Consider the following 14,282-nt stretch of genomic DNA (forward strand, 5'->3'; position numbering starts at 1 on the left):
AGCTGAACAAAGGATTTCAGAGGCAGCCAGGTTCAAGAGGTTCATCTTTTGTTTCTAGAAAAGTCAGTCTATGCATCATTCATCTTGAGCAAGGGCAACAGATGGCTTCAAGGCTACTCTCCCATTCCTCCCCCTCAAATTCAGCAAAATGCCTCTGCTCTGTGTTCTTCCACCAATTCTATGTTACAGCCTTATATTTTAGTTCCCTAACTTGGTTTTAAAAAAAAGCCACAAAGCCTCTTTTACAGCTATATCAATAAAACAAATCTTTGTACAATGTATAAGTAGAAAGTGCTTTTTATATGGCAAGCTAGCAAAACTAATGGATTTTGAGTGTATTATACTCCTTTGGGCTCTTACAGTTTCATTGCTTTTGCAAATCATACAGACGCCTTTGTTCCTGAAATATGATTTGTAAGATTGGTATTATATAAACAGTACCATTCTTACACCATAACATACTAAAATCATTATTCCTTGTAAGACAAGGATATGACTGTTTGGAAAAATATACTCTGGGAGGTGGGGAGGAGCAATGGTGAGATCAAAGCCCATTAGAAACATCTTATACAGGCCCACTTGGGAATAAGTCTTACTGAAGTTCAGCAAGGCATATTTCTTAATAAACAGCATAAGCTTGTGAAAAGAATGCTTTCAGCATCTATTGACTGAGGTAGAAATTAATGGCCCTTCACAGGTTCATGAGCCATCTGAACTTAAAATGATTCCTTCTGGGTCAACCCATCAAGTCTAACAGAATAATTTATTTTGTCCCTTATTATATCTGGAAAAGGGTTCCAAGGAGTAGTCATGGTGACTAATCAAAGCTCTTTCTCCATGGATTTAACCAATTTCCTATTTAAGTAGCACCTGTCATCTCATTGTGTAGAACTGTATTCCAAAAAGTAACTTTCTGTTGGTGAGGAGTTCCTTTGCCTTGTCTTTGCAGTCATAACTACTAACAGTTATGGTTTATATCAAGAAAGTTCTCTTTTTCTTTTTTCAATCTTGGTTTTGGTGTCTTCAAGTCAGTCTTGACTCCTGGGAACTACTTGCAGTTTTCTTGGCAAGAGTTTGGAAGTGGTTTGCATAGCCTCTTTCCTAGGGCTGGGAGAGAGTAACTGGCCCAAGGTCACCTAGCTGGCTTTGTGCCTAAGGCAGGTCTAAAGCTCCTAGTTTCTAGTAGTCTGGTATGTTAACCATTAAACCAAACTGGCTCTCTTTTTCCATACCAGATATAATTTATGTGCTTTCATTGCTAAAAAGGCCTATTAAAATTAATGGGAATTATTCCCATGTAAGCAGGAGTACCCATGTTCATCATTTCAGAGAAGACAACACCACTTTAAACCTACAGCCATTCATTGGAGGCCCATTGTGACTCTTATCCTCTGAAGTGTCAGGATAGCTGGGGCAGTAGCAAGAGAAAAGGACAAGAAGTAAAAAGAGAAGACCAGGGAGGCATGTAGGCATAGCTTATCCATCTCTGACATACAAGGTCAGTGGGGTTTCTCCGCTAAACAGCACAGCTTCCCTATTTCCTTTGGCTAACCAGTGGAGGCGTACTGCTGGTACTCTTGGTGCTTTTATTTTAAAGTAGGTCCTGTTATAATGTACAGCATCAGTTCAATACATCCTTATCTAGTTTTATAAAATGTTCTTTGCAGCTTAACTCTGTGGTTTGGCAAAAATGACCAAGTCAGATGAAACTAAGGAAGATGACTTAAAAATTCAAGAACATTTTAAATAACCACAATCCTCTGTCTAAAATACATACCAGCAGGCAGTTGGTACATTCACTGCAATTTCAAAGAAGAATGGTGACAGACCAGCTGTGATAACCTAGAAAGACAATGAGACAGAAAGCTCGTTGTTGCAATAATCTTCTTTTAATTAACCCCAAGAACTTACAAAGGGCTAGGGCAGAGGTGTACTCAGGATGTGGTTGAAAAAGTCAAGACAATCACATGATGCAATTGATGCTTAATTGTGGCAGATACCCTGTGGACATCCCTAATCCAAAGAGAGTGAGGACAATATTTATCTTTATTTCAAAGGGTTTTTATATATATTAGCACTTTTCTCAGATTCCTTGGGCAGTTTTGTAAGAACATATGAGTCCTGCTGGATCATGTGAAAACCTCATCTAGTCTTAACATTTTTTTGTCACCATCAAACGCATTTGGGGTTCCCTGAGAAAGTGTCTTTGACCTTAAGATAGCCTGGGTCATCTCTTTGAGGAGAGAAAAAAATCTCACAAGAGAAATCTTGTATTGAATGAACTATAATGTATTAGTATTACAGGTGTCTTCATTTAACGACCATAATTGGGTTGAGTATCTGAGTCATTAAGCAAAGCAGTCTCTAAATGAAACTGCAACTATGTTTACAGTTTGACTTCAGTTTTTCTTTGCCTTATAAACCTCAATAAGTTGCAACTGTGAAGATTGGAGAAGTAATTTTTTTCATTAGTGTTGTAACTGTGAATGGTCACTAAATAGGGTAGTCACTAAACTAGGACTGTCTGTATTATGATTTGGAGGAATGTACCATTTCAAAAGATGAGACTCACGTTTCAGAAATGTGTTCTAATAATCCAACTAACCACAGAACCAAGAAACTGTTCTTCCAGATAACCAAGCAGCAGTTCCCCTACACAAGCTTGGTGATCTTTGATCTGTGTGATCTCATCCTGTCAGTCCTGATGGAAAACTGAACTGCTACACTTACATCCTGGCTGCAGTGTATCTGGTACAGCAGCAAAACTAGTACAGTATTTCCTTTTGCAACATGTGAAATGCTGAACCAGTGGGAACGCTTGTTTCAACCCATCTCCTAGATCGGGGGTCCCCAACCTTTCTGGGTTGGTGACTCGGTGGGAGAGGAAGGGGCAGGCATCTTACGCACGCATGCGCAAACGTGAATGTGGCCACATGTGCGCACATGTGCACAAACGGGGCTAAGCACGCACGCGAGGCTCAATGACGTGCCTGTGGAAAGCTTGTGGCACGGCCCACAGTGATGCTGCCACTGGCGCAAGGATTGCACTGCTACCCCTGCCTGTTGTCGCCGCCCACACAAGGTTCATGGCAACGCCGCTGCCTGTGCGATACTAGCAGTGCTACCACTGCCCACACACTTGCACAAAGGTGGCATGAGTGGGGGTGAACACGCATGCACATGCGCATGCACTGCCCAGCTACTCACACAGCCCGGTGGCCAAGAGGCCACAGCCCGGTAGTGGGCCATGGCCCATAAGTTGAAGACCTCTGTCCTGCATCCTGCAGTTCAGGCAAAAGTTAACCTTCTTTCCAGTGGTGGGATTCAAACATGCGAACAACTGCTTCCGGAAGTCCATTCTGGGCCTGGGCAACAAAAAAATTAGCTACCAGTTCTGCCAAACTGATGCGAACTGGCTGAATCCCACAGCTGCTTTTTTCCTCCCCCAATTTCAGTTTAGATGATTTATTTCAGAGCCTTCCATTGCAAGGCAAGGAAGAAGAGAAAACAAGTAAAGCAGTGGTAAGGCCTTTTGTAACCAGCTAGCTTTCTGTCAAAGGAAGGACAGAAATTCATGCCAATTTCACCACTGCCCCAGAAAGTAATTCTTGCTGGAGTCCTCCACTCCTACTGCAACAAAAAACAGCATAGTTTAAGCCAGTGTTTCTCTCCCTCATCAACTTCATGCTGAGCTGGGGGATTCTGGGAATTGAAGTCTATGCATCTTAAAAGTCGGTGAAGGGGAGAAACACTGATTTCAACCATTGTAAAAAGTGCCAAATTGCAAAAACTGACAGGGTATCTTTTCACCTTCACAATACCAGAAATTTTGAGTAGGAAAGGTTCCTCTCATAGCAGCTACTTGGACTTCATTTCCTTTTACAAAAACCAAATGTGCATAACTAGTACTGAAAATGTGTGTGCACGTGTTATAAATTTATTTAGCTTCCCTTTTGTGGAAGGAGTCTTTAAACAGTCTCCAGGGAACCAGGGCACTGATGGAATGCCATTTTTTAAATTGTCTGCTTGCAAAGCATCTTAATTCCTGTCCCTTCGGAATGTGCTGTAATGATATTTTTCAGAGTCTATGGAATTTGGAATACAAGGATGAAAGGAGAAAGACTGTCATGGCTTTGCCTTCACAATGTATTGAAGATACACAAATAAATGAGGGGCGGGAAGATGTATGGAAAGAATCCCTTAAAATAGCCAAAAAACTCAGGTCAGAAAATAGAATTAAGTGGTCAGAATCTTGAATACTTTACACAGCAACACTGCCTTGTTTGAATGTGGTTTATTTTAAGCATAGGGAGTAAGGGCAGCTCACTCATTAGCCCTTTTAAGATCTCTCTCATTTGAATAATTTCCATCGCAGCTATGTAATCACTACATATAAAAACTATAAGAATGGGATTTCCTCCCCCCCCCCACCATCCCATTTTCCTTTTGCATCAAGGTGCAAGATTGAAAACAGACATACGTGTTTTTAAACATTGATTTGTACACTCAATTTAAATCTAATACATTTTAAAATAATGAATCAACCAAAAGTTGAATTCAATTTTTTTTTTAAAAAAAAAACAATCTTCATGGATCATAAAATAAATTATAGCAGGGTACATTTTAAAAAAAAAACGGATTTTTGATATTTTTATATCTGCTTCCTCATGTCTTTCTTTACATTTAGATTAAAATACAAGCATGAATTTCTGCAATTTTTGTATAAAGAAAAGAAAAAAATATCAACTGCCAGAGGTTCAAAGTATAACAACTAAATGAGTCCTGGACCTCACAGGCTTTAGCATTTTGATATGATGTGATTTTTTGTGTCAATAAACTATAATATATTTTCTCAGTAATTATCTAGTCCCCAAAGTCAGATTGCAAAGAACCTACATTCACTGAACCACTGCCAAGGACAGATGCTATTTTCTCACAAAAATTGTTTTTTTCTGACAGGTTTTATAATGTTTTTTGTGAGCAATCATGGCTCCAATTACCTGCCAAATCCAAAGTGTTTCAAGTCCGTAATATTATCAATTTCACTACAGAAAACTCCTAAGGGGAGATTCAGAGGTTCAGGCTACAAGTAGAAAAAACACATAAAATCAAGTAAAACTGATTACAACAGACTAAAACTGAAACAGCAGATAACATTTAGATTGAAGTTAAGATTAAATATAATATTTAAAATTTATTAAAATTAATAAATTGGGAAATTAAAGTAAGGCACTTTGCCAATGGTAGAAAGTGGAGGGGGGGGGGAAATAAATTCTGAATTCTCTTTTCTCCAAGTTACAGGTAGCATGAAAAGACTGATTTCATTTTTTAAAAACTCTTATCAAATGCAACAATTATGTGAGCATCTTGTATATGTGTGCACATGTTGTAAACAGAAAAATAGACTTAAAGACATGCAGTGGCAACAAGTGTCTGGCAGGCCTCTTGATTGCAAAAACCACATCTGTGCCATAGTTAGGTGTGAATGAGGAAAGACTCCACATTAAGTCACCAATACTAACACTCAAAAGCTTTGACTAAATAAAACATTGACAAATTGATATTGTTTAGCAATACTTGGGAAGATAGTGGCACTTGGAGCAGCACAAGAAAACTCTATTTGCTTAATTTCATTGCAAAATGGAACATTTCTGTTAATTTTTATTTATTTAATCATATTTGTATAGCCACCCATCTCACATGAAAGTGATTTTGGGTAGCTTACAGCATTTAATTAAAAAAACAATATTTACATTATGTCTCTGTTGTTCTTTCAAATATTGCTGTGCATTAAACATTGTTATTTATGCTTATTTTCCATTTCTAATTTAAATTTCAGGCTGTTATTGAGATATTATAAAAAGCAAAAAAAATGTTCCTAAGCCTGATTTAAATAAAGAACAAAATGAACAGCTTTGCTGATCCCGTTCCATTTGTCCCCACAGCTAATTTTTTTAATTCTGTCACTTTTGCAGTATGTCTGCAGTTTCTCAGATGATGTAATGGAAAAGCAAAAAGGAAGGAATGGGAGTTGTGTTATGCTTCATTTTTCTACAAAAAGATTGGCAATGGTAGCTCTATGTTGGAGAACTCTGATCCATCCATTTTTTACCTAGTTGTTATTTTTAAGGTCTTCCACTGCAAATAAACAGCTGGTCTAAATTTCTCCTGAGCCTGGAGCAGGCTTAAGATCTTGAGCACTTCCTTTCCAGCACTGAGACCCTTCATAGGTTATGCGCCTGTAATGTGGAACTGACCCTTTGTATAATTTCTTTGATAGCTAACTCCGAAGAGGAAACATCAGTCAAGTATAATTCTTTTTGGTTGGAAAAGCAAAGTTGTTAACATCTACTCAATTTATTACTGCATTACCTGTTGTGTATCAAAATTACTGTGATCCATTAAACTTATATAATAATAAATTAGTTTTCAAGGTGCTACCAGGCCTGTTTGACATTTAGGTACTATAGGCAGCTGTACCAAGCAATGTGGTAAATACAGCTGGAATAAATTAATGTCAACTTTTTTGGCAGCCTACGTTTCTGGATCATGTATGCTAAGTCAGCTTGCTCAGCATGGTTCTTTTATGTTTAAAAAGCCAGCTATTTTTTTTTAACCCATTTGACTTCTCCTTACACAATCCTGGCTATATTATGAGTTTCTCCAAGGACTTAAAGGAGAAATAACACAGAAATAACTGTCTTTTCCTTGCTCTGGCCTATATTTCTCCCATTATCTTCCCTGTCCCGTAGCTTTTACTCACCCTACCAACCCCTATTTTTTCCAACTAGAATTACACCAAGAAACAGGAAATACGCAGAAGTTATCAGATAAGATTTGGCACCAAGGACAAACCTGAAACTGAGCTATCCTGAAAGAAACTTTAGGTTATTGCACTGAATAAGAATGTAAACTGTACTTGTGACATAATACGATCTAATTTTAGTATCTTCTAAATCTGAACATTTGTTCACATTCAATCATCTGGCATATTTGTTTACAAATTATTTCCAAACCAATTCTTGTTATTTTTTTCCCTTTACTATCTCCACGAATCATTGTTCAGCTTATATCAAATGACTATAAATAGCTTAAGGGAAAGACTAAATAAAAACCTTGGCTTGCCAAGGTGGGCACAGGAAAGAAGCTATTATACAGAGAATAATTCTCTTAATTCTGGAACTCATATTTTTTCATTAGAAACAGAAATAACATTTGAAATGGCAAAGAGGAAGACTCATTACAAATAATGCAATAATGTTACAATTATGTGTAACTTGGCAATGTTCTATACTTTTCAACATTTTATACAATAGTCTGACATGTAACCAGAAAGGAAGAAAAGTTCAGTAGCTCCTGGTTGCATGGTGTTGGAAAGGACAGGATTACTATTTTCGCTATTACTATTTTTTATATTTTGATTCTGTTTTTCTTCTGTTGTAGAGTTCATGGTAAGAAAGAAAGGTTCCTAATAGGTCTTCCAAACCATCTTAGCTTCAGCAAGATCATAATGCCTTCAGATCATGTTCTTAATTATGTCTACAATGATTGACATGTGTGAGAATGATCAGTATGGACAAACTGATTGCAACTCTAATTTATATCAAGGTAAATGCAGTATTAAGACAAGGATGAAATATATCCTGTATTGCAGTTATCATATTCTTCCTTAGATTGTTTTTCTATAGGTTTTAACTGCAATAGCTCATTTTGATAGTTTTAATCTCATGAGAGAAATTGTACTTTTGCATACCAAGGGCACATCAGCATTAAAAAAAGGAAGTAGAATTATAAAAAATACAAGAGTTATCAAGATTAGTTTGAGGACTCTGCATCAATTTGAATACTGGATAATTAGTGCTTGATGCCTCAAAGTTATTATCATGTCATCTCTATGGAAACAAGCAGAAAGTCTACATTTATAGCTGCAACAAGTCCTTTATATCAATACTCTATTCTCCACATCTTCTTCAGATATTAAAATTGTATGAAAGTTGAACGTTGGCTTTGGATATACCTTAGGACCAATGTTCACTATTATAGACCACAGTGACCTTTTCAACACATCATTAAATGGAGTCAGTTACTGTTGCCTTCACCTTTTTCTGTTATAATCATGAGGAATATCTATATTTGCCTAAACCATTTTTGATTGAAGAAAATGTCAGGCAATCCTTGGACAATAGGTATTTTTGTGCCCCCTGTATATTGTGCTCACAATAAGCTTGCCTGGATCATGAATGATCCCCCCCAGCAGAAAAATAAAGGAATCTGCCAGCCTTCTCCTCTACCACCAATCCTTATATTATCTCTGTATGTATTTGACCACATTTGCTTAAGTGTTTGGGGGGAAAAATCTGAGAGGCAGCTATATGAAAGTCATAATGAGGTAAGACTAATAACTAAAAAAAAAAACCTCAAATATTCCTGCATACATCAGCTTTGTGATAACACAGCACGCAGAATACCTTCTATTAACCTTTATGAATGCTGGCTTAGCAGCAAATCTATGTACATTTTTTGGGCATTATTAATGATGCTCAGCATTCTGAGTGATGGTAGGAAGATGCTTTATACATTTCAGCATTTTATACAATAATATTACACATAACTAGAATGGAAGAAAAGCCACATGTTAAAAAGTTAAGAGTCAGTGTAGAGCAGGAGTCTTCAAACATGGCCCTTTTATGACTTGTGGCCTTCAAGTCCTAGAATTCCTCAACCAGGCGTGCCTGGCTGAGGAATTGTGGGAGTTGAAGTCCACAAGTCATAAAAGGGCCATGTTTGAAGACCCCTGGTATAGAGGTTGAAGAACTTATAGTAAAGACTTGCAATGCCCTTTCGTTTCATATGGAAATGAAATACTGAAATTGAATAAAGATGCTGGCGGGGAGAATTTCCACCCTCCATGATTAAAAAAACCCCTCACTACTCCAAATGGCTGCAGAAATACGGCTGTGATTTCCAATGTAATAATACCAGTAATGTGGATTTCAAAGAAAACCCTTTTTTTTTTTGGCTTTGGGGAAAATCTTAATTATGTAATAATAATAACAATAATAATAATAGGACTTCCGGTGGTGTAGCGCTGGTGGCTACTTTGTAGCCGTCCTCCTGAGACAGCGTTAAAACCGCTGAGAACAGCAGGCATCAGCTATTCTGCGGTTTGAAACCTCCTTCCCGGGCCAAGGGAGGGAGGGGAGTTTCACCCTGAATAGTGGTTGAGCCTCTGAGATCCCAAAGGAGTTTCTTTTGGGGTGAAAGGAGTGCTCCCACAGAGTTCAGGGTGTCTCCGCTTCTCAGGTGCCTTTGTCCCTTGTTGTTTGGGACAAAGCAAGACACCGCTCCCACCTCCGCGCTTAAAGAGAACTGGTGAGTTATTTAAAAAGCGGACAGAGCTGATTAGAGGATTTTTTTGATTTTACTTGGATTTTAAGTTTGGATTTCAAGTCTAAAGAGTTACTTTCTTTTTCTTTTTCCTTTGTTGAGAGGGAAAGTAAAATGGCGATTTGAAGTTTTTTCTTTTAAGGAGACGGAATGGATTTTGTCTATTTAATTATTATTTTTTTTCTCTTCTTTTCCTATTTCTCTTTTTTTATTACAATGATTTTTTTGAAGGAGGATTTGGGTTTTTTTGAGTTAATCTCCCTCTCTTTTGTTTAACTCTTTTTTTCTCTTTCCTTTTTTGTATTTTTTAAGAAGGAGGAAAGAGGAAAATAATTTTTTTTCTTTCAAGATGGCTTCAAAACGCCCAGTAATTTCTACAATTCCTAAGGTGGTTTCTTCTTCGGTGATATTACCAGTGCAACAACCTAAATCAACATTATTACCCTCTTCTCCTGCACAGTCACTAACGGTAAAAGATTTGCAAGATGTAATGGGAAATGCTATATCTCAAATTAGGGGAGAAGTGAAAGAGATTTTAGTGGAAAATAACAGGATCTTGAGGCAAGATATAGTTTTGGCTTTAAAAGGACTTGTCTCTGTTGTTGAAAAGTTGGATTTTCATGTTGAAGAAGTTGCAGATAAAGTGAAGGTCTTGGAGGGAAAATTTGATGGCATGGAAAAAAAGATGGAAGATTTTCAAGATGAGATTCTTATGTTTCAATATAGAGAGATGGAATTCGCTTTAAGAATCAGAGGCTTGAGTGAACATCTGCAAGGAGATCTGAGAGAGATGGTTGCAAATGATTTTGCTGTGATTTTGGATAGAGAAAAAGAGAATACTAAGAGAAATTGAAAAAATATTTAGAGTCAACTCTTGGGTTGCAAAGCAAAGAAATTTGCCAAAGATGTGGTAATTTACTTTGGGAAAAGATCCCTACGCAATGAAATTATACAAGTTTTTTACAATAAGAGGTTTCAGATTGCAGCACAAGATGTTATAATTTTAAAGGAGATTCCATCTAAAATTTTAAGAAGAAAGGAGTTTGCTTTTTTAGCAGATGAACTTAAAAAGAGGCAGATGCCGTTCAGATGGGATATCCCGATTGGAATAGTGGTAAGCTATGCGGGACACGTTATAGACTTAATACTGTTTTTAAAGCAAAGGAGTTTTATACTTCGGTCCTGGGAGCATGCTCATCGTCACCTATAATGTTTAAAGTCTTGGAAGAGAAGAAGGTAGAATTGCAATCTGAAGAAGCTGTATTGATGAAAGTTGGAAAATCACAGACTGAGGGGTCTCAACAAGTGGAGATGAAGGAGCAGAGAATGACTCCGGCAGCATATAAACGCAAGGAAGAGGAACAACAGAAGAAGGAGGTTAAGGAAGTTTTACAAGAATTTGTTTCTGAGTTTGTGGGAGAAGCAAGACCTAAGAGTTCTTTGGCGCAATCTTCAATGGTAGATCTTCAAGCAGTTTTTCGAGGTTATTGGTTAAGAGAGATGGGTAAAGAATGTACAGATTGCTTCAAGGTTATTGACAGATTATAGTCCATTGCGGATGGAACTGGTCATTGGAAAAGAGGAGAGAAGATTATGGAGAATGAAAACTTTAGATAAGAAGTGTATGTTTAGAAATTTAAGGAGCATTTAAAGGAATATTTTGTTTTAAATATGTATAAGGGAATTTCAATGGTACAATTAATGTTTATATGTGTATTTGATTGTGATGACAAAGAAAGACGGATAAATTTTATATAATATATGTATGATACTAGGGAGATTGAATGAAAATTTTAGATAAATAGTGCATGCTTAGAAACGTAAGGAGCATTTAAAGGAATATTTTGTTTTAAATATGTATAAGGGAATTTTAATGGTACAAGCAATGTTTATATGTGCGTTTTTGATGGTGATAACAAAGAAAGATGGATAAACTTTATATAAGTATGATATTAGAAAATATTGTTTAGTTTTTTTAATAATTTATACTTAAAGTTTATAATATTTTAATGGTGGATTAGATTCTAACTAATTCACTTTATATGCAATATGATATTTTGTAATGTTATTAAGTTAGAGAGATGATTGGTTTATTAATTGTGAAAGAAATGGAAGTTTTGAATTATAGATATGGATAAATTTTATACAATATAAGTATGATACAAGAGAATACCATCTAGCTTTTGAATAATTTACATTTAATTTTCCTCTTTCTGTTCTTTATATATAATGGAGTTAAAGTATTTTATAATTTGTTTACTGATTGTAACTATATTTGTTTAAGGTTTATTTGGGTTTTAAAAATTTTTTTTTTCTTTTTTTTTCTTTTAAGTTCTAGTTAAGCCTGTATTCAGCTCTGGGAAGATTGGGGGAGGGTTTTGGGGTGGGTTGGGAGGGACTGGGGAAGGGGATTTTACTGTAAAAAATTTTAAAATTTTTCAAAAATAAAAACAATAATAATAGAGTTGAAAGGAACCTTGGAGGTCTTCTATCCAACCCCCTGCTCAGGCAGGAAACGCTATATCATTTCAGACAAATGGTTGTCCAGTCTCTTCTTAAAAACTTCCAGTATTGGAGCATTCATAACTTCTGGAGACAGGTTGTTCCACTGATTATTTGTTCTGTCAGGAAAGTTCTCTTTAGTTCTAGATTGCTTCTCTCTTTGGTTAGTTTTTATCCGTTGCTTCTTGTCCTTCCTTCAGGTGCTTTGGAGAATAGCTTGAGTCCCTCTTTGTGGCAACCCCTGAGATATTGAAACACTGCTATCATGTCACCCCCAGTCCTTCTCTTCATTAAACTAGACATACCGTTCTTTATGTTTTAGCCTCCAGTCCCCTCCGAGATCCCTCTCACAGTTACTATTGAGCAAGATACCACCTATACCAGGGGTAGGCAACCCAAAACACTTAAAGAGCCACTTGGACCCGTTTCCCACCAAAAACAAAACACTGGGAGCCGCAAAACCCTTTTGATATCTAAAATGAAGATAACACTGCATATATCCTTTTTTACCTTTATTATAGGTGTGTGTGTGTGTGTGTGTGTGTGTGTGTGTATGTATGTGTGTGTGTGTATATATGTATATGTATATATGTATATGTATACACACACACACACACACACACACAGGTAAAAAAAGGATATATGCAGTGTTATCTTCATTTTAGATGTCAAAAGGGTCTCTCTCTCTCTCTCTCTCTCCCTCTCTATCTGCCCTTGGTCTGCCACTCCTCTTCCCCCGCTCTCTTCTCTTTCTCTCTCTCTCTCTCTCTCTCTTTCCTCTCTCTCTCTCTCTCTCTCTCTCTCTCTCTCTCTCTTTCTCCCCCCCCCCTCCTATCTGCTGCTCACCTGGCAAGCTTCAAGCTGTTGTCCAATAAGCAACCTCGTCTCTTTTATGACTCATGGACTTCAACTCCCAGAATTCCTGAGTCAGCCTAGCTGGGCTAGCTAGCTCTCTCCTGCCCTTCCTGCTTCCTGCAGAGATGCAGCAAAGGGAGGAGCTCCGCCCAGTAAGCTTTTCAGCTCCTCGGAGAATACTGTGAGTGCACTCTCTTTTACACACACACACACACACACACAGAGAGAGAGAGAGAGAGAGAGAGAGAGAGAAGCAGGGAATCGCAATTGCCTCTCTCTGTCTCTCTCTCTCTGCAAAGGCAGAGAGGCTGGGAGCCACGGGGGAAGGCTCAAAGAGCCGCATGCGGCTCCGGAGCCGCAGGTTGCCGACCTGTGACCTATACTATACCTGTGCATTTGGTTTTTCTTGCCTAAATGTAGAACTTTACTTTTTTCTCCATTGAATTTCATTTTATTAGATAGCGCCCAATGTTGAAGTCTGTCAAGATCCTTCTGTATCTTAAGCCTATCTTCTGGAGCGTTGGCTATTCCTGCCAGTTTGGTGTCGTCTTCAAATTTGATGAGTTCCCCATCTATCCCCTCATCCAAATCATTGATGGAGATGTTGAAGAGCACTGGGTCCAGAACAGAGGCCTAGGGAACCCCATTACACACTTCCCTCCGTGTAGATGCAGTTCCATTGAGGACCACATGCTGTGTATGGCCGGTCATCCTGCTACGAATCCATCTGGTGGTGATGGTGTCTAACCCACATTTTTCTACCTTATCAAGTAATAAGTAGAAAAATGTGGTAAAATGTGGTAGATAGAAATTCTGTTTTATGAGATCTCAAAAAATAACAGTGATTTAAAAAAATACACAAAGCATCTTTGTGGAAGATCTATATATATTTTGATAAGATCTGCGAAGGAATTACATAGTAAGAAAAGACCACTGTTTTATTACATTATAGAAAACAAATAATAGAACTATAGGTTATTAACATTGTAATGACTAAATTAAAGAAAATGTTCACTTAAATTTTTGAGTAATAGAATAGTAATCATCTTACCTTTGCTAAGAAATTCCAAGTTATATATTGTCCTGAGGAGCTGCTGCTTTTAAGTTTTATAGTATGTAAAGTCAGAAGAAATCCCAGAAGTCCACTGTGGTGAGTAGTAGAAAAATGCATTAGTTGAGGTTTTGTGTTCAAATAAGATCCTTAAAAAAACAAGTTAATGTTGTTTAGAGATAAGCAACAAACAACCCTATTTTGCTAACACTTTTCCATCACATTGGAAAGCTTTAAATCAGCTTTCCCAATATGGTGTCTTCCAGATGTATTAGATATTATTTCCCACAATTCCCAGCCAGCATTGCCTTTGGCACCATGTTAGGGAAAGATGCTTTAGATTCCATAAAGAATCCCATCAAGGAAGGCAGGACGAGGAATTTCCTTCAATTCATTCTCCTTTGCAGTACCATTCTAATTCTGGAACAGACTGTTGTGGGAGAAATTAGGTTACAAGAAGAAAGCCCAATCAACAAAAATTGCTCTT

General features: G+C 37.3%; 1 protein-coding gene across 4 annotated transcripts in view; it reads right to left on the reverse strand.

Moving 5' to 3' along the window:
- TMEM241 (transmembrane protein 241) overlaps positions 1-14,282 on the reverse strand; it is a 40,967-nt gene that overhangs the window by 3,384 nt on the left and 23,301 nt on the right. For 2 of the 4 annotated variants that reach the window (XM_039328543.1, XM_039328542.1), the window contains exons 13-16: positions 13,796-13,889; positions 5,001-5,083; positions 3,208-3,365; positions 1,778-1,842 (exon numbers count right to left, since the gene is read on the reverse strand). In XM_039328543.1, the coding sequence (XP_039184477.1) occupies positions 1,808-1,842; positions 3,208-3,365; positions 5,001-5,083; positions 13,796-13,889 (370 nt within the window). In that variant the 3' untranslated portion in view covers positions 1,778-1,807. The remainder of the gene's footprint in view (positions 1-1,777; positions 1,843-3,207; positions 3,366-5,000; positions 5,084-13,795; positions 13,890-14,282) is intronic. The other 2 variants (XM_039328544.1, XM_039328545.1) reach the window with 2 other exon arrangements.

This window comes from Crotalus tigris, unplaced genomic scaffold (genome assembly GCF_016545835.1).
Source record: "Crotalus tigris isolate CLP2741 ecotype Arizona unplaced genomic scaffold, ASM1654583v1 scf7180000024382.2542628, whole genome shotgun sequence".
Taxonomy (NCBI): Eukaryota; Metazoa; Chordata; class Lepidosauria; order Squamata; family Viperidae; genus Crotalus; species Crotalus tigris.